This window comes from Grampus griseus (genome assembly GCF_964374135.1).
Source record: "Grampus griseus genome assembly, chromosome: 15".
Taxonomy (NCBI): domain Eukaryota; kingdom Metazoa; phylum Chordata; class Mammalia; order Artiodactyla; family Delphinidae; genus Grampus; species Grampus griseus.
The window spans coordinates 14,837,714-14,858,407 of NC_139009.1; the positions used below are offsets into that span (position 1 = coordinate 14,837,714).

General features: G+C 35.0%; 1 protein-coding gene across 15 annotated transcripts in view; it reads right to left on the reverse strand.

The window, feature by feature from the left end:
* Positions 1-20,694, reverse strand: part of PUM2 (pumilio RNA binding family member 2) — a 91,806-nt gene that overhangs the window by 4,921 nt on the left and 66,191 nt on the right. For 8 of the 15 annotated variants that reach the window (XM_082672206.1, XM_082672213.1, XM_082672205.1 and 5 more), the window contains 6 exons: positions 8,578-8,845; positions 7,237-7,366; positions 5,519-5,647; positions 1,932-2,069; positions 849-974; positions 501-622 (listed from right to left, as the gene is read on the reverse strand). In XM_082672206.1, the coding sequence (XP_082528332.1) occupies positions 501-622; positions 849-974; positions 1,932-2,069; positions 5,519-5,647; positions 7,237-7,366; positions 8,578-8,845 (913 nt within the window). Of the gene's footprint in view, positions 1-500; positions 623-848; positions 975-1,931; positions 2,070-5,512; positions 5,648-7,236; positions 7,367-8,577; positions 8,846-20,694 lie in introns of all 15 variants that reach the window. The other 7 variants (XM_082672204.1, XM_082672211.1, XM_082672210.1 and 4 more) reach the window with 1 other exon arrangement.

Below are 20,694 nucleotides of genomic sequence, written 5' to 3' on the forward strand. Positions count from 1 at the left end.
GTTTTTGAAAGTACCTGCTCAACACACTGGAAGACAGAAGAGTCAAAATAGGATTCTCTTGTAATTCTCTTACAGTTACTTTCAAAACAGAAATTAATATCATAGAAGAACCCATATTGGATATCTGTAAGTTTAATTACAGGCCTCAAAATTATAATTAAATAATCAATAAAACTGTAATTCAAGGGGGGGGGAGTAGATCATTAATAAGGTCTAAGGCTTTCATGAACATGCACTAAATAAATTAGATTTGCATTTATTTACACATCTTGGGGAGAAATAATTTTCCAAATACAGATTTCAAAAATGGAATATATGAGGGCAAACCAATTTGTCGTGTAAATTCTATAAGAACAAAAGCAACATTCTATTATGTACCTTTTGCCTCTACTAAAAAAGACTATATTCCAACGCTATATTCTATATGCATTTCTGTGCTTACTAATAAAAGCCAGAGAGCTGAAAGACTTGACCCCTGGAATTAGAAAATAACGCAATACCTGGCAAATTTGTGTTGACTCAGGGCTAAGACCTTTCCTCTGATTTCAGAAACAATTTTGCTCTTGTCTTCAGGTCGACCATGTTCCAGTACATGCTGAATAACATAATTGCCATACTGATCCTAAGTGCAGATATTAAAAAATTACTTTCCTTAAGAATAATGGTAATTCTTTAAAAAGATATTCATCAATTTTCTAAAAATCCAACAGTACAATCAGGAGAATACCACAGGTTTTGTCTCACTGAGTTTTTCTATAATGTGTTAACAATAAATTATATTTCCTTTTTAAAAAATCAGAATATTTTCAAAAATATATAAACATTTCAAAATATTAGGGAGTTTATACCTGTACCAACTGCTCTGTATGTTGGTGAAGTTCTTCTAAGATAGGTAAGGTCTGTTCTGCAGTGCAGTGCTCTAGGATGCGCTGGATTACTCTGCAGCCGTAAGGATGAGTTGAAAGTACAAACACCTTAAAACAATTAGAAGAAATAAATTTCCATTTTGTGACATTTTTGGAAGGACAGGTTTTTGATAACATGCTGAATTAATTTAAAATAGAATGGGGAATTCACATTTATTGATAATATGCCAACTGTCATGTGACAAAGGCTGGGAAGCAGGGTACTGAATTTAGGAGCTAATGGACATCCTTTTTGTTTGTTTTTATACTGATTTTTAAAAAACTTTTTGTTTTATATTGGAGTATAGCCGATTAACAATGTTGTAATACTTTCAGGTACACAGCAAAGCGATTCAGCCATACATATACATGTATCCATTCTCCCCCAAACTCCCCTCCTATCCACGCTGCCACATAACATTAAGCAGAGTTCCCTGCGTTATACAGTAGGTCCTCGTTGGTTATCCATTTGATATACAGCAGTGTGTACATGTCAATCCCACGCTCCCTAACTATCCCTTCCCCCACTGCCGGCAACCATAAGTTCACTAATGGATATTTTGATCAAAAGGAACCTAATCAGAAGATGGAAGGCATGTAATAATGACAAGGAATGGATTGTGCAGTAGGGGTAGTGCATGTTGTAATTAGAAGCTATTAATTATTATGTTATTAATTACTAACTGATATTTATTTTGCCTTTTATTATACAGTCCTAAGTCTTCTTCCCTCCTCTCCCTCTCCCAGAAAATTTGGAAAACACGGTTGGGTTTACAATTCTAACAGTAGTTGTCTTTCTTTACTTCTTAGAGTAATATAAATTAAACTCATATTTCTACATTTTTCAGCTGCAAAAAATGAAGCTATCTATTGACTCACTCTATGAAAGAGGCAGAAATTAATGCACATTCAGTATTTATCTCCTATTTTTGTATGAAAGTACTGGGTATTATCTTTTGATTTATAAAAAAACATGTCAATTAACACTCAAATTCTAACTAATTAGAAGCCCCAAATCAATCTTACTTGTCCTTTGAAAGCATCAATGATGAACTGTAGTGACTGTGGCTGAACACATTCAATACATTTTTGTACAACATGGTTTCCATTTTGATCTTTCACACATTTCAGTACATGACCATCTAGCTCCTTTACCATTTCACTCTGCAAGAGAAGACATTTAAATTACCTCACCAAACAGCATAGAAGAATTCTACATAAAAGTACTGAGATAGGAACAAAAGTATACTCAAAAATTTGTTTGCAATTTTTTATACGTCAAAGTTTAAAATTCCCACCCCATCCCCCAAAGTGTAATAAGCAGAAGCCACTGAAGGTGAGAATTACTAAAACATTTTACAGGATTATAATGTAAATGATACCTGCTGAAATATAACTTAGTGGTACTCAATTTGCTATATACTACTATCTTCACTGTGTACACCTTCCACTTATCTTTCTCAGCTGACAACTAAGATAATGATTTTAGAATTCTACGTTTTTTTATCCACTTAGCATACCCCTTCCCCCAAATAATAATTATTATTATCATTTTTTGGCTGTGCCGCACAGCATGCGGGATCTTAGTTCCCCGACCAGGGATTGAACCTGTGCCCCCTCGCAGTGGAAGCGAGGAGTCCTAACTACTGGACTGCCAGGGAATTCCCCCAAGTAATTATTTTTGATGGCTCCTTGAGTTTATCAAGTGACCGGAAAAGGGTAAGGAGCTGAGTGAGCACTGATGGGCTATGTGATTTTCACGTAATATCTCAATTATGAGAAGAAATTACTGTTGAGCACTTTTACTCTTCTTTTTAATAATCTTATAACAAAGAACTTGATTCAGGGAATTCCTTGGCAGTCGAGGCGTTAGGACTCTTGAGCTTCCATTGCTGGGGCCTGTGTTTGATCCCTCGTCGCGGAAATAAGATCCCAGCTTGGTGTGGCCAAAAAACAAAATAAGAACCTGACTCAATATAACTTTCCTTTATCATTTGATACCTTCTTCAGGGACAGATTCTCAGGAGATTTTAGATTTTTGCTCATTTAATGGGCAAAAATGACACCTTTCAATTTTATATTTGATTACTAATAAGGTTAAACTTATTTACAGTAAGGTTTATTTACTAAGTGCATTTTCTTTTAACTAACAATCTTAATATTTTTCTCATAAGTTTGTAAGACTTCATTCAATAAACATCTTAATCCTTAGGGGAAAATATAGGTAGCCACACAATAACCTGCGTGCCTTTTTAGTGCCACAGGAAATAGTATTGTGAAGAAATGGAGTACACCTAGTGTAAACATATTCACATTTTTTTTTTTTTGGCTGCGCCGTGCAGCATGCAGGGTTTTAGTTCCCTGACCAGGGATCGAACCCATGTCCTCCGCAGTGGAAGTGCAGAGCCCTAACCACTGGACCACTAGGGAATTCCCGGTATTCATATTTAAAATTTCTCTCACCCAGGGACTTCCCTGGTGGCGCAGAGGTTAAGAATCCACCTGCCAAGGCAGGGGACACGGGTTTGATCCCTGGTCCGGGAAGATCCCACATGCCATGGAGCAACTAAGCCTGTGCGCCACAACTATGGAGCCTGCGCTCTAGAGCCCACCAGACACAAATACGGAGCCCGCATGCCACGACTACTGAAGTCCACACGCTCCAGGGCCTGCATGCTGCAACTACCGAAGCCCGCACGCCTAAAGCCCGTGCTCGGCAACAAAGGAAGCCACTGCAATGAGAAGCCGCGCACCACAACAAAGAGTAGCACCTGCTTGCTGAAACTAGAGAAAGCCCACGCACAGGAACGAAGACCCAACACAGCCAAAAAAAATCCCCAAAACTCTCTCACCCAAAAAACTCTCAACTGTATTCTGACATAACTAGAGGAATCCTTGAAGTCAAGATATCTCACAAATGTTAGTTATAAACTAAAAATATGGACTAAATTACAAAATCAAATGTACTTAAGAATCCAAACAGGAGGGAATTCCCTGGTGGTCCAGAGGTTAGGACCCTGCACTCTCACTGCCGAGGGCCTGGGTTCGATCCCTTGTCAAGGAACTAAAATCCCATAAGCCATGCAGAGCCGGGTGGGGGAAGAATCCAAAGAGGAAATGTAATACCATTAATCATCTGAAGCTTACTCCCAATGTTTTATATTTTCAAATATTAAAGACACGTAAAATATCGGGTTTTTTTTAAAAGAAAGAATTGGAAAATTTTACTCAAGCCAAACTTGAGGATTATAACCTGGGAAGGGCATCTCAGAAAGCTCTGAGAACTGTTCCCAAAATATCTTTAAAGTATCTATACCAGTCTGAGAGTTAAGAGCAGAGAAGTTCTAAGTACCAATACAGTCAAACTGTTAATCTAATCTCTCTCCATTATGACACATCTTCAATGACTCTAAAACTCAGGATTTCCTCAAGAGGAACAATGCTATTTTCTCACAGATGTTCACTGCTGTGATTAATGTACATACATAACACATACATATCCATCCATCCATCCATCTATCCATCCACATACATTATTGCCTTTAATTCTGGAATTTATCATATGAATGTAGGTTGAAAGTCAGAGCCAATCTCTTTCCAAACTTACTAATTACCAATACCTTTTAAGAAATAATTATTTTCTTTACTCTTACTACATTTCATTGTAATACATAAACCACTTATATACAGTATCTATGGGAGGTTATGAATTTCACTTTAAAAGTCTGTTTACCTCATGCGCAAACCATGCTAATTAATTAGTGATGCTACAGTTTCTTTAAAAAATCTAGTGGATAAGCAATTTTCCTCATCCCCTACTCTCCTTAATATCCTTGTCTATTTAAAATAATTTAAAAATTTATTTTTATCATTTACAAGAAAATTCCTAGGAGTACATAATTGGAATTGTACTAATCCCTTTTTTACTTAAAATACTTAGACCTTTCCATCCAAGAACATGGTATACTTCCCAATTAATTTATATGTGCTCTCTTTTCTCTTAAAGAACTGTAAATCTTGTTAAGAGGATGTTTGAGGCTACTTTTCCTGTTGAATGAAATTTTTAAAACTTTGTATACACTTTTTTTTTTTGGGCCACGTCACGCGGCTTGTTGGATCTTAGTTCCCCAACAAGGAACTGAACCACTCCCTCAGCAGTGAAAGCGCGGAGTCCTAACCACTGGACCACCAGGGAATTCCCTGTATATACATTTTTAACTGGCATATAGGAATACAATTGGTTTTAAAATATTTATTCTTATGATAGAAGTTTAAGTGTAATCCAAATAAACACTGGGAATAGTAAAATGTATTCCTGATACTACAGAAAATCAAGTGAGTAGTGGTAGCAGAAACACCTACCATCTAGCACTCTGCTTGACATAGAGTAGGTACTCACTTTCACTTAGAAATGAAAAGATGAAGAAAATGAACAAAGGACAGATCAAAGATGTGTTGTGTAACTTTCAATTAATTACATACTGTTTGAGATACATTTTAAAAAATATTTTAGTCTGTGGAAATATTTAACATTTCACTCCAAGATTATTGTAAGATAAAAATTTAAAAATTGGATAAAATAATACAAAAATTTTGTCTTAACTTACAATTACCTGCTGGTCAGATGAAATAGACTCTAATGCTTTCTGAATAACACGGCAGCCATACATCTGCAATGCTAAGGGTAGAACATGACCACGAATACGAGTAGCCAGGGCTAATTTTTGATCCAAACTCCCAAACTGACAGAAAAAAAAAATTAATAAAAATGACTATAATATTACTTTGTTAAACTTGAATAACCCACTGTTTGCAGTCTATTTAATCTATTTATAAAATATCACATTTGGCAAGTATGTAGGGAGAAGGCATTTAGGTAAAAGCGAATTAAGAGAGACCCAGAGATGCTTGAAATGATATCACTTTTTAGAGGGTAAGTCATTCTATCTACTATTTCCTTTTTACTAACATATTAACCACCTGTTATTCTTTTAAAGTAAACATCTTCACTCTTCATTTCAAATAAACACCCCCACTGTCTTCTAATAAAATGAATTTCTGAGGCATACATTCAGACCAGATAATTCTCAACTATATTCTGACTGTGGAGAAAATCTGTTAAGTCAAGCTACAACATAGATGTTTAGTTATAAACTAAAAAATTTTCTGAATTACATAATAAATGACACCTAACAAATCCACATAAAGACTGTACTACTATTCATTAATTGCTTCACATAAGACTTACTCCTAATGCTTTATATTTTCAAATATATTTCAAATATTAATCAGGATTGGTATTAAACTTCTCATTTAATGTAAGACCATACACTTAAAAAATATATACCATAAAATATGACATTTTAACCATTTTTAATTCAGTGGCATTGACTATATTCTCACCATGTGCAATCACCACCACAATCTGATTCCAAATCTCTTCCATTGCCCCAAACAGAAACACTGTACTCTTTAACCCCTATTCCCCCTCTTACCCCAACCGGTCTACTAGTAAGACTAGGAAACCCTAGTCGACTTTATGTCTCTATGAATTTGCTTATTCTAGGTATTTCACATAAATCGAGGCCTGTAATGTTTGTTCTTTTGTACCTGGCTTATTTCACTTAGTTCCATCCATGTGTAAGCATGTATCAAAGCTTCATTCCTTCTTATGGCTGAACAATATTCTACTGCATGTATATACCACATTCTGTTTATACATTCATCTGCTGGACTGTTTCCACCTTTGGGCTATTATAAACAATGCTGAAATGAACATTGGTGTTTAAGTCCTTGTTTTCAATCCTTTTGGGTATACACCTAGGATGGAATTGCTGGGTTATATAGTAATTTTATGTTTAGTTTTTTGAGGAACTGCCAAACTTTTCCACAGTGGCTGCACCATTTTTACGTTCCCATCAACAATGTACAAGGGTTCTCATTTCTCCACATCTTCATCAACATTCGTTATTTTCTGTGTTTTAAATTACAGCCATCCCACTAGATGTAAAATAGACTCTCCTTGTGGTTTTGATTTGCATTTCCCTAATGATTAAGGGTGCTGAGCTTCTTTTCATGTGCTTACTGCACATTTGAATATCTCCTACGGAGAAACGTCTATTCAAGCCCTTTGTCCATTTTTTAACTGAGGTGTCTTCCCGTTGTTGAGTTTCAGGAATTCTTCATATATTCTGGATATAAAATCTTTATCAGACATATGATCTGTAAATATTTTCTCCCAAGCTCACATATTTTTATATGAAAATAAACTCACCCAACTTTCAGAGCTTTCCTAAGCATTAAGCATATACAAACATGTATGTGTGCTTACCTCAAAAAATTTCTGTATAACATAGTTGCCAAAAACATCTGTCATTAATTGATAGGCTGCTTGTAGAATTTCATTAAATACCATCTGTCGCTCAGCTGGAGTAGCTCTCTCTAGCTTTTGCTGTATGAATCTATGTGGGAAAAATTTTAATGCCATGACAGTATATTGATAATAAGCTCCGGCAATATCCGAATCTGACTCGAGTATTATACACCCTGATATATATTGGATATATATGTGTATGTGTGTGTGTGTGTGTGTGTGTATATACATATCCACATAAATAAAATCATTTCCAGAAATAGTACTAAAACATTTTATTCAATTTAAAATAAAAAGAACAAAAGTTATGGAGCATTTCTTTGTTAACACCTTAATTTTAAATAACTTCTAGTTAGACTGGCAAAAAATCTGGACGTGAAGATGTTTAATGCCTCTTAAGTTAGTTCTGGTTCTATTATAATCAATGAAAAACTACAAAGATATTACTGGTATTCATTTATTTTTAATAATCATTATTACTAAGTATTTTTAGAACATAATAAAAGAAACCTTTAGAAATAAAATTCATGAGACACAACTTAATTCCTAACTAAGCTAGCCACTGTGGACTTCCTTGGTGGTCCAGTGGTTAAGACTCCGTGCTCCCAATGTAGGGGGCATGGGTTCGATCCCTGGTTGGGGAAGATCCCGCATGCCACGGCCAAAAAAAAAAGCTAGCCATTGTGAGTGACACAAGGTCGATTTGCTACTCTTAAGGAACTTTAAGAACTTTCAACCATAGGGAGATAAAATCTGTATGCAACTATATAATGAAAAATTACTTTAAAAAATTTTAGATTTACTTTAAAAAGATACCTCAAATTTAGTAAATGTGTTAGAATTCTACTACTATTTTCCTTTCTGTGTATTATCTTGAGACCACTAATTTGCATGTACCTCAAGCATTACAGTACACGTGGTCTGTTTAATGTAAACTTTGTTTTAAACATTTTTTTAGACAAAGTATATATCAGGGACACAAGTCCATAAATGTAATTTGGAACATTATTTTCAAAAGGAAATTTGAAGAAATTAAATGTATTCTGTCAATGTAATAAAGATAATCCAATAAAAGGACATTGCTCTATTTTTATTATAGAAAACTGAAGAACCACAGAAAATAAATTAAAAACCTGTATTTTTATAGTTCATCCTAACAGGAAAGAAAAATCCATATTGGATATTTATTTTTTAAACAATTCTAACTTTTATAAAGGTTAAATCATTCTAGTCAAGAAAAACTTTGGCTCTTTCAAAGCAAAAATGCAATAGAAAGTATCATAAATAATAATCACCTACCTAGAACCATGCTGGTCTTGAGAAAACTCAACTATGTGTCCAATCAAGTCTCTAAGTTGAAGGTTTGGGAAGCGGTTGTTTCTGAAATCTTCCAACAATCTACTTCGGCCAGAAGGCATAATATCAGACCTATTATACCGAAGCCGAGAAGGAGGAAAGAGCTGGCTGCTGGAGCTAAACAGACTGGAAGTGCCTGAAGCACTTCGATATTTTGCTTCTGCTCCAGGTGCTGCAGAGATATATCGACCACTACCATTTGTCAGTCCTCCTACAACAAAGCAGCTGTGGTCAGCAAATATTTTTGACAAAGTCATTCCTCAAATAAAAGTCATTTAAACCAAGAAGTCAGTCAATATAGAAATATTCACCCCACTAATTCCTATATGGTATAACAGAAAATTAAAGTTGAAGGAGAAATCTCACACATTTACTTAATGTGTCTGGCTATAATATGGGGGAAAAAAGAGACTAGAAAACATGAGAAAAATAAACCTGTATTTGTTCCTGGCAGTTTAGTTTAAAAACGTCTAATGTCATACACAAAACCTGTATTCGTTCTTGGAAGTTTAGTTTAAAACATAATTATAACAACTAATGTCATACATACTAGTATCAATACCAGAATACTGAAACCACCAACAAAATTTTCAATTACATTAACAAGCAAGTTACAAACAGCTAGCAAACTCAGATTTTAAGCCACTAAAAGTTTAATTGAAATTTACTCACAGTGTTAACACCAACTAAATCTGTACTTTTTTGGAATATATAAAAATTCATTAAGTCATATATACTTATGTAAAGAAAAATGATTTCTTAGTTAACCCGATTAAATTTCAAACTTAAAAACCCCACAATATCAGATAATAAAGCCAAATTACACACTATTTAAATTTTTTATTTAAAAATTACTCTCCATAAAAATACTACTGTTTTACAGACAAGAAATAGTAGCAGTAAACATATTTATTATTCCTAGAGCTTTAATGTTGACCATTTAAAACAAATGAATAAAAAGCCTTTTTAACTTATATCCCATTCCAAAGAATACTACTAAAGGGCAGTTGATAAAAACAAAAATAAATAGAAGCAGGTAATTGTTCTTATTACATATAACCATTTAAAAGTACTTGACAGTGTCCTTTTAAAAAAGAAAAATGTACAGAAAATTATAAAATGCAGATTTAGTAGTTCAGATAAACAAAACCCACTGCCAGCTTTCACTATTGTATATCACTTCTATTTAGAATAGTGCTGTATGTACAATCCAGACCACAAAGTATAGATGGTGCCAAGGACACACTGTCAGTGCAAAGTTATAGAGAGGCATTAAGGGCCAAAAAGAGTTACAGGGACAAGGAGCAGTAAAAGAGTTATAATCCTGGAGAGTGAAGCGGGTTAGAATATCCCTCTTTTACTTTCAGTCCCCACTGCCCTAGCTTTATTTTTCTTCATTAAATTTCCCATCATCCAGTATATTATACATATTTATTATTTATTTGAATCCTCAGCCCCATTTCCAATGTAAGTGCCATAGAATTACATTCGCCTACGTGCTAGATACGTGGTACCTAAAACGATGCCTCATACACAGTGAGTACACAAATATTTATACATATTTAATGTAATATCAACTGCCTGAGGTCTAGTTCTGTAATATCTTTCCTGAAAGTGTGTAACTTTAACAAGCTGTTTTATACACCAAAGTCATTGACATCAAATTCTCATGTTCATTGCAGTTCTACATAAACTCGTGCTCATATATGAAAAGTCTAAAAAGTAAATGAATTCAGTTTTTTAATACTGTCTCGATCTCTTCACTATTAATCCTTCTAGTCCCCTATTTTTATTTCTGTTTATAGTACCATCAACCGTTCACAACAATAACTGATCATTAGCCCATTCGAGTCTCGATAACAATTCTTTAAACTTTTTGTAGGGTAGGGGTTCTCTGCTTATCATTCCAATCTGTTTTCATAAATAACAATTATATCTTCCCATTCAAAGGCCACTTTGATGATGTCATTTTATACTAAAAACCTACAGCATCCTGCTAGAGTACCTTCTCTATATTCTTCAGCTTACTTTTCAAGTCATTACTCCAAACCTACTTTTCACATGAATTTCCTAATAGTACCCTAATTGTTCACTTCTCTCCTTCTTATTCATTACTATCTCTGTACCACTGCTTATCACTACTTGAAACAAGGCCTAATCCTACCTCCTTATTCTTAATGCACTAAAGGTTTCAACACCAAATTCAAAATACATACTTACCCCAGAAAAGACAATTTTATTTGGTACCTTCCAAGTAGTCCTATCAATATCCAACAGGAATTCCTCCTGTGTCTAGATATTTCTTGATTATATTCTATCAGCTCCTAATATACCAAACTCCTGATGCACTTTGACAACTTAAAATGTCTAATGATGCCAAACTGCCTTGAGTTTTAAAAAATCTTGGAATTTCAGTTCTAGAAGACTAATTAGCACTTTCATTTATAAAGTTGAAAAATTAATTTCACAAAGGGCCAGGATAACTTCATTTCCTTACAAATTAATTAAATAAGCATTTCAACTCAATTTAAAATATTCATTAAACATTTAAAATTTGTTTTTTTAGGGAACTGCCTGGTGGTCCAGTGGTTAGGACTCCTCACTTTCACTGCTGAGGGCCTGGGTTCAATCCCGGGTCAGGAAACTAAGATCCCTACAAGCCACGTGGGGGAAAAAAAAAAAAAAACTGGTTGTTTTTAAACACTGAAAGCATGTCATCCAAAACTATTTTGGGATTGAGGAATATTTTACAAAATTGGCCTATACGTTTCAAAAATGTTGAGGTCATAAAAGACTGAGAAATAGTTCAAGATTAATAAGAGTCATGACAAATAAATGTCATGTGTGAGCCCCCAAATCCATCAATCGCCCTCTCTGCCCCAATGCCCCCCCCCCCGCCTTTCTTATGAAGGATTTCAATGAGACAACTGGCAAAGTGAATAAAGTCGGCAGATTTGATAGTAGTATTGTTAAGTTCCTGACTTTGACAAAAGAATGTCCTTACTTTCAGGACACACACACACACACACTGATATGTTCATGAGTAAGGGACACTGTGTCTGCAACTTCCTTTCAAAAGTTATCAGGGAAAACAAATGGGTGTGAAGGGACAGGCAAATGCAGAGAGGGAAAGTGAGGAGAAGGAAACAACAATAAAGCAAATTCAGTTAAATAACATTTGGAGAATCTGGCTAGGTTTTTTTTTTTTAATTGTTAATGATTTCCTCTTAAGTCTGAAATTATTTCAAAATTAGTTAAAAACAAACATACAAATTGGTCATCTATATTCATACCATTGCTACTGGTCATCTAAAAGATGTGTTCTCCACCAAATGTGTTAAACGGTAACAGTCCCTTCAATTTATCACTGACCTCACCCCTATCATTTATCACTGCTTAATCACTAGCTTAATAAGAGTGTATGGGACATGGAGATCTGTACTATAATTTCACAGATGAGGTCACTATAATCCAAAAGTGATGTGACATGCAGCTAGGCAACCAGGAGTCTTAGGCCAGAGCTCATCACACAGTAGTGTGCTGCCCCTTATACGCTATTTACATAGGCATCTATCAAGTTCATTCATGACAACTGAATGAAGGCAAACACCTCACAACTATCCTAGTAGAAATAATATGATTTTATAAGTTTTCATTAATTTCCTTGAGAAGTCTATTGTTTTAGAATTCTTCCCTATTTAATACCAGAAATCAAAAAGATCTTAATACTGTGAAAAACACAGGGGAGAAAAATATAAAACAACTGAAACCACCACAAAATAAATCTCAAAAGTTTTTTCTTTTCATTATTTTCCACCTCCCTGGGATCTGGAATAACAACTCCTGAGCCTATTCTTTTATTTATTTACCTTTTCTATTTTTTTTTTTTTGCGGTACGCGGGCCTCTCACCGCTGCGGCCTCTCCCGCTGTGGAGCACAGGCTCCAGACGCACAGGCCCAGCGGCCACAGCTCATGGGCCCAGCCACTCCGCGGCACGCCGGATCCCCCCGGACCGGGGCATGAACCCGCATCCCCCGCATCAGCAGGCGGACCCCCAACCACCGCGCCACCAGGGAAGCCCCTACTTTTTCTACTTTTTAAAAAATAAAGATTCTCAAATCTTTCCCAGTGGATAGTTTTTATTTAAAAACAAAAAAAAGTCTACCTGAAGATTATTCTGATAGAGGTTTGGAGGCTAATAAATTAGGATCAAGATAAATTAAGGTTTCATTTTAGAGCAAGTTTTCAACTACTAATTTCAAATAAAAATGGTAATCCAAGTAGATTCAGGGTCCCGAAAAGGGTACAACTACATATAGGCTACTAGGTAGAGTCCCTTTCAGAAGGCGAGGCTCTGGAAAGCTCAAGAATGATAAGATGATAATGAAAGATGACTAGTTAGTTGGAGTGGGCAAAGAATAAATGATAAAGAATGCATAGTTGGAAAAAGTCTAAAATGAGGATGACCTAATTCCACTTTAAGCTATTACCTTCAGTTAGTTCTAACCCAGAGCCCATACACTTAGTACTTTCAGTTCGCTATTTTTTTTCTCTGATTACTTTTCAAAAGAAATATATGGAACATTCAGAGTAGACTGTAACAGCCATGTAACTCCTTTCTTCCTTCCAATTTCTGCCTTTTGCAAATGGAACTGTCTAACCTATGCCTGTCCCATGACTGTATTTTGGAGGCAGATAACTTGTTTCCTAGGTTTCATAGACCCAAAGATGGAGAGGAATTTTGCCACAGGGTGGACCACATTCAGAATCTCACCTGATTTAGAAAATAAGATTTGGGATTTTTGGAATGGTTCAAGACTCTTGGGGATGCTGGAATGGGGTGAATGTATTTTGCATGTGGGCTGAACGTGAATTTGGGGGGACCAGAGTTTACATGGTACTGGGCTGAACTGGGCTTCCCCAAAAGATATGTTCAAGTCTTAACTCCTGGTACTTGTGGATTTGACTTTATTTGGAAATAGGATCTTTGCAAATGTAATCAATGTTGACACCTTAATTTGACTTCTAAGCTTCAGAACTGTGAGACAATAAATCTGTTTTAAGCCACTTAGTTGTAATTTGTAACAGCAGCCTTAGAACACTAATATATAATGCTATCTTAACAACACTCTGAGACAAGGATATTATCTCCATTTTACTTGTGACACAATAGGCTTAGAGAAGCTAAATCCTTAATAAATCCTTATTCAAGGATGCATAGCTAATAACTAGACTGAGTTTTTTTTTTAACTATTATATCTGAATAATTCCCTTTCGGTTATACTCTGCTACACCTCATGAAGAACATTTAATGCCATATACCATACTTAAATCTGGGATATGCTTGAGGTTACATGGGAGAGTAAACCATGTAAATTTTTTAACTATATATTTGCCATATAAAGACACAAAATTTTTACTCGGGAAAAACCAAGGCTTCAATGAATTAAAAAACCTACATAATTCTAGTTAAAAGTATAATCTTCCACATCATCTTAAAAGACTAATATAAAAAGCAAAAAGCATAAATATGTCAAGTGTGCTATCTTAAATTTTTACATTTTATGACCATCTGTAAGCAAACAATATCAGGTGCAAACCAAAATAAAAATCTGTTGTTTCCATTTCTATTGCTTGTAATTCTTTTCTAAAAGCAACTAAGTAATTAATCTACCTTTTAGCATCTAGTGCTTCAACTTTTTAAAAATATAAAGGTAAGAGAGAGGCCATCTTCACAGAAGATACTTAATAATCTTCCCTCATTCATCAAAGAGCATTTAAACAGACTGAGTTTTTAACATATGAACTATGTAGTTCAGACTAGTATTATATCTCACTTCTACCTCTACTCACCTTGCCAATTTCCATTATTCCATCAAAAAAGGCTTGTATGATTTCAAGAACTGTCTGAATCTTACATCTTTATTGAAAACTAAACTACTTCTGTGATTACTGAACATGAGGACACTCTAAAAACCTACCCCTACCCCAAACCAAAGAACACCACACACAGGCAAAAATAAAAACTCACAACCGTCATAAAACTTCTCAAAGTGCAGTACTCTACAGAGTATGATCTTAACACACTGATCAGAGAACACACTACCAGTTAAACAATGCTTTAATGTAGAAATCTATATAGGATGTGAAATAATTTTTTTAAACAAGTAGCCAGTGTCCAAAAATAAATTCATCGATAAAACAGAAAGAAACAAAGCCACTTAAATTACTCCAACCATTTTGTTGAGATCTGAATACAGCTGACCCTTGAACAACACGGAGGTTAGGAGCATCGACTCCCACCCCACCCCACCAAAGTATACATATAAGTTGTGACTCCCCCAAACTTAACTAGTAGTAGCCAGCCTACTGTTGACCAGAAGCCTTACCAGTAACATACAGTCTATTAACACGTTATATGCTATATATATAATTATAATTTTATGCATTCATGAAATACCTAACTTTTAATTTTTTTTTTGATATTTCTATGCAGTCTGCGATTTTTTTCAAGTTGTTGCAAATCTCCAAAAAAATTTCCCAGTTTTCCGCATTTTTTTGGGGGAAAACAATCCATGTATAAGTGGACCTGGGCCGTTCAAACCTGTGTTGTTCAAGGGTCAACTGTACTGTTAAAGCTGTGGAGAATGGTTTCAGCTTTCTTGTTTCTAATCTAGTAGGGAGAAAAAACCCAGAAACAACTCTAATATAATCTAGCCTGTGGTTAATTTGGTACAAAAAGACCAGAAAGGAAAGATAATAATTCTAATGGAGAGAATCACTGTGTTAAATAAAGTGCAATAAGGCAATAGCATTACAATCATTATACTGTAATTACTGGTTTACTCATCTGTATTCACCACAAAAAAATCAAACTTGATGATGGTGGGTAGAATAATGTTTTCTTCAAGTGTCTCTCAAGTCAAGCACAGTCTGGCATATAGGGATCTGACATTGGTTGAATAAATTAAGTGAATTAATTAAGCAAAATAAATTAATTAAATAAAAATTTTCATGAGACCCCAGAATTCTTAAACGGGGGCCAATAAAACTACACATAAAAGATAAACATAAAATAGGGATTAGTTTCAGTATAAATTAAGCTTATTACTATCCTATTTAGAATATCATGTAAAGACCCTTATCTGATCAGTTTTAATTTAAAAATTAGCAATAAAATATTATGAGATCCTTGAAGTAAAAAGTATTTAATTTAGATTAAGAGTCAATTGCAGGGGGACTTCCCTGGTGGTGCAGTGATTAAGAATCAACGCAGGGGACACGGGTTCAAGCCCTGGGCCAGGAAGATCCCACATGCCACGGAGCAGCTAAGCCCGTGTGCCATAACTACTGGGCCTGCACTCTAGAGCGTGCGAGCCACAACTGCTGAGCCTGTGTGCTACAACTACTGAAGCCCGTGCGCCTAGAGCCCGTGCTCCACAACAGTGAAGCCACCACAGTGAGAAGCCCGTGCACCACAAGGAAGAGGAGCCCCTGCTCGCCACAACCAGAGAAAGCCCCCGCAAAACAATGAAGACCCAAAGGAGCCAAAAAAAAAAAAAAAAAGTCAATTGCAGGCAAGTGAAAAATGCCAATATACTGACATTCAAACTCACTTTCCCCACCAACTCACAATAGGCTAAATTATATTTTACCACAATTTTATAAAAAGTTCACAAAAATTCTAAACTTAGGGAATAGGAAAAGATCCTTTATTTATTTAGAGCGACAGTAGACAGAAATAAAAGCATTCTTTGAGAAGCAGTGTGACACCTTGGAATGAACCAGGTAGACCTGGACTCAAAATTTTTGTTCCTTACTAACTTCATGACTACAAGCAAGTTCCTTGATTGCTTTGAGAATGAAGTTGTGTGCGTGTGTGTGTGTGTGTGTGTGTGTGTGTGTGTGTGTGTGTGGTGTGAAAGAGGAGTCAAAGTTAATTTCTCCCCATTTGGATATTCAATTGCTCCAGTTCAACTTACTGAAAAGACCATCCCTCCTAAATACACCAGAGTGGCACCAGTGGCCACAAATCAGGTAACTAAACGAGCAGGTCTATTTCTGGATCCTCTATTCCACCAATCTATTTCTCTAACCCTTGTGCCAATACCACAAGTTTAGTAAAACTACCACTGCAGTTTTAATAAGTTTGATATCTGGCCAAGTTATTAAATTCTAAATTTGTTCTTCAAGACTGTCTTGACTACTCTTGGCTCCGTTTTCCCATTCATATTAAATAAATCAGCTTATCAATTTCTTTTAAAAAGCCTGAAAAATTCTTATTGAGATTGTGCTAAATCTATACATCAATTAGAAGACAGTTGGTATCTTTATAATACTGAGTCTTTCAAGCCACAAACATGATATGTCCTTTCATTTATTTGCCTTCTTTAACTTCAGTCAGTGCTTTTATGGTTTACAGTGTAAAGATTTTGCCCTTCCTCCAATGGACTTATTCCTGGTTAAGGAAACAGTCTCATGTAAAAATATTCTAAACATAAGTCAATTTTCAGTATTACCCCATGAGAGCTATGCTGCATTCATTTTTAAAGGTTATTTGGCTAAAGCTGCAGATCTCTCATGAAGCACATCTGCCTATATTTTAAGAGTTAGTTTTTTGATCCTATGTTTACTTAATGCACATTATTTAGTGTATAAACAGTGCAATGATGTAAGTTCTCGGTGAATTCTTGATTGTTTTTAAGGCACATGAAGACTTATTTGATATCAGTAAAAAGGAAAGGGAGAGAAACAATTGAGGGAGGAGCTGAAATGCAAATATGAAGGAAAGGTAGAGCCAGTGAATAAAATGTAAAACAACCAAATGATAGTAAATAATGATATACAGAATTATAGTCAACAACATTAAATAAATGCCTCCAATTTGCAAAATACATATCAAGGAAAAAAATATTTAAAAACATATTCAGCAAGAGACCAGACTTTTCTATTTTCTCTCATCCCATAAGCTTTTTTTCAAAAATGCAATGGCACAAGCAGACTTCAGGTCAATAGAAGGAAACAAGGCAGGAAGAAAGAAATCCATTAGGGAGATGATGGGGGACAAGATCAAAGGCTCATATAACACACTAGAGATCCAGGAATTATGAGTTACAAAGAAGTGTGAACTGGAGTAACGCCTTCTATAAACTATGAATTGTCCCAAGGTGTCTCTCTTCACCTGAGTGCTACTGGAAATTTCAGTGGGATAATCCTTTTTAAATGAAAAGCTTAGCATCTGGCTGCTGGGTATTTAATGTCCACAGAATCCCCACAATCATGATGACAAGCAAAAACTGTTGCCACAAATTTCCAAATCGTTCACCTCCTCATTCTAGGTATTTTAAACAAGCACTACAAGTGATTCTGGTATGGTAAACCACTGAATCGAATCATCCAAGTATTTTTTAGTCTCAAATCTGAGATTACCTTAACTGAATTAGCTGGTAAAAACATTCTCAGGCATTAGAAGCACAAAGTCATAGATAACATTATTAGAGGATAATGGATAAAACATAAGGGCAAAAATTAATCATTGTGACCCCAAACCAGAACTAAGACTAATGAATTTGTACACAGAAATGAAACATAAAATAATAAATTCTTCCACACAATAATTTTAGAACTTTTCCACAACATATTTCATACTTTTCAACAAATAAATGACTTTTCGATGCACCAATGGGTTGAAGCAGTGATTTCATTTACACCACGAGAACCTGTAAATAATATTCTGTTGAGAGCTGAGTATGTTGTCCTATCTATTCAGTCCTGTTGTCCAACATATATTCAGTCCCTGAGTGGCCTGCCTTATGAGTAACACATATTCTTATTTCATACAGTAGATAAGAGCTTTTCTATAAATCTCAAGAATAACTAAAAAAGGGATCTAGAAGTCTAGTAATCTTATATACACATTTTAAAAACACATAACCTACACCATTGTGAGGTTAAATTTGAGAGGCTGAGTAGAATATTGTTATTGATATATTTTGTAAAATTGTTCAATTCATTATAGAATAGCAGAACAGAAAAAGAAAAGATAGTATCAGGAGTCAGAACAGTGTTCTAGCTTCAGTTCTGCCATTTACTGGTTTGGGCAAGTCTCTTGGGCTCATATGACCTATAACTGTCTCATCTTTAATGGGCAGATCACTCAGCCAGTTTATGTTAACAATTAGGATGAAATGAAATAATGAATATGAAAGTGCTTTACAAAACTATCAAATGCTATTCAGTTACAGGGAACTTGCTACTTAAAGGATAATAATACTTTCAATGAAAACTTCAAAATAATTTATATTGTTTTCTGCTTTAAGACCATATATGAAACTCAGAAAAACCGCACATAGCCTTACAACCAATTAGGCCATACTTGTTTTAATTCTCAAACATCTCATTCTAAGAGAAGCGGATGACCAAATCTGCCAAAGGTCAGCAATTTCAACAGATTAACTACTACTGAACAGGGAAAATGACTCTAACAGTTAGCAGTACCATGTCTATGTTTCATATAAAATTTTCTGTGATTAGGAGAGAAGATAGGTTATAAAGTTTTTTAATCTAATGCAAGTTAAAGCACTATGTGACTACTGAATACATGACATTAAGGAATCTTCAAAACTGACAGCCACCTTTGAATTAACTAATTTCACTGAATTCAAAGCTGGAATTAGACTTTTTATCACCCTTTTCTTAAGAAAAAACAAGCCAGTTCAAAAATGAAGAGGTACAAGGGAAGAAGCCATTAGTTTGTCAAACCCTAAGTCAAATAAAAACACAAAATGCTACTTTATACCCAAGAAGTTCCATATCAATCTATTATGAGCATAAAGATTAGAGTAAATAAGAAATCACTAACATATTTTAAACGTTTACTCAAAGAAGAAAAAGAAAGGAAACAAGGAAGGAAAGAACTAGTTAGCTAGCTCCAGGTAGATGAATTAAATAATACTTGAAATATTTAATCTTCTTTTACTGGGAGTAACGTATCTCAAAATAAGAGACTGACTTCTATCATAAAGAGTTAAAAAAACAACTACAGGTAGAAGATTTTTCCCCCCAACTCTATACATCAGTATAACATGAGAAAATAATTCACTTAATATTCAAGGCTGAACTTGAAGCCCAGAATTTGACATAGTTCTTTGCATTTCAAGATAAAAACCACTAATCTTAAAGTTGTTCTCCTTCCTTGTTCTTTTCCACTTGTTTCTCTGATCAGTATTTTAAGTGTTGCTTTTAACAAGTTGTAGTCAATGTGGGAACCAATCTGAAGAGACTCCAAATGGCCAAAGATAGTAATATTTTAGCATCAAGAAAAGGTATAAAAAGTGTTATCTCCCAGTCTGCAATGGACTGAAACATAACTATCCTAAAATCCATCAATTTACACTATAGGGAACAATGATGATTTAAAAACAAAAACAAAAAAACCCTGCAAGTCACCTTTAGAAGTTGCTAGGGCATCAACTCATTCTCATTCTCAATTCTCATTTCCCAAGGTCAGAAAATAAAGGAAAAGAAATCAAGCATTATCCTGACTCCTATATGAACTATATATTTTAGGGTAACCTCACAATTGATGAAAGTTCTTTTCCATAGAAAAATTCCAGCTAAAAAATGTAAAAGGAATGACAGAGCATCACCATTTTGCAACCTCTGAAGAAATACTTAGGTGATGATCAAAGGCTGCTAAGCCATTAGGTGGATCTGGCAGACAACCTCACAAAGGAAATAACCAGACGTGTCTCCTGATACGGTGCAGCAGAAATACAGAACCAAACAGCAAAGCAAACAAACAACCAGATCAAACCCCTAAATTCCACTTTATAGGAAATTCAGAGAATAGAGGAACATGTTAAATACCACCATGGAGAAGAAACCATCGAGGTCCAGAATGTGGGATATTCAACAGGACAAAGTTTCTTCAACAAATAAATGTGAAGGAAAAAAAAAAAGAGGATGGGGAAATGGTTCCATATTAAAAGACATCAAACAAATGACGGACCTTATTTGGACCCTGATGGAAACACAACAACTGTAAAAAGACATTTAAG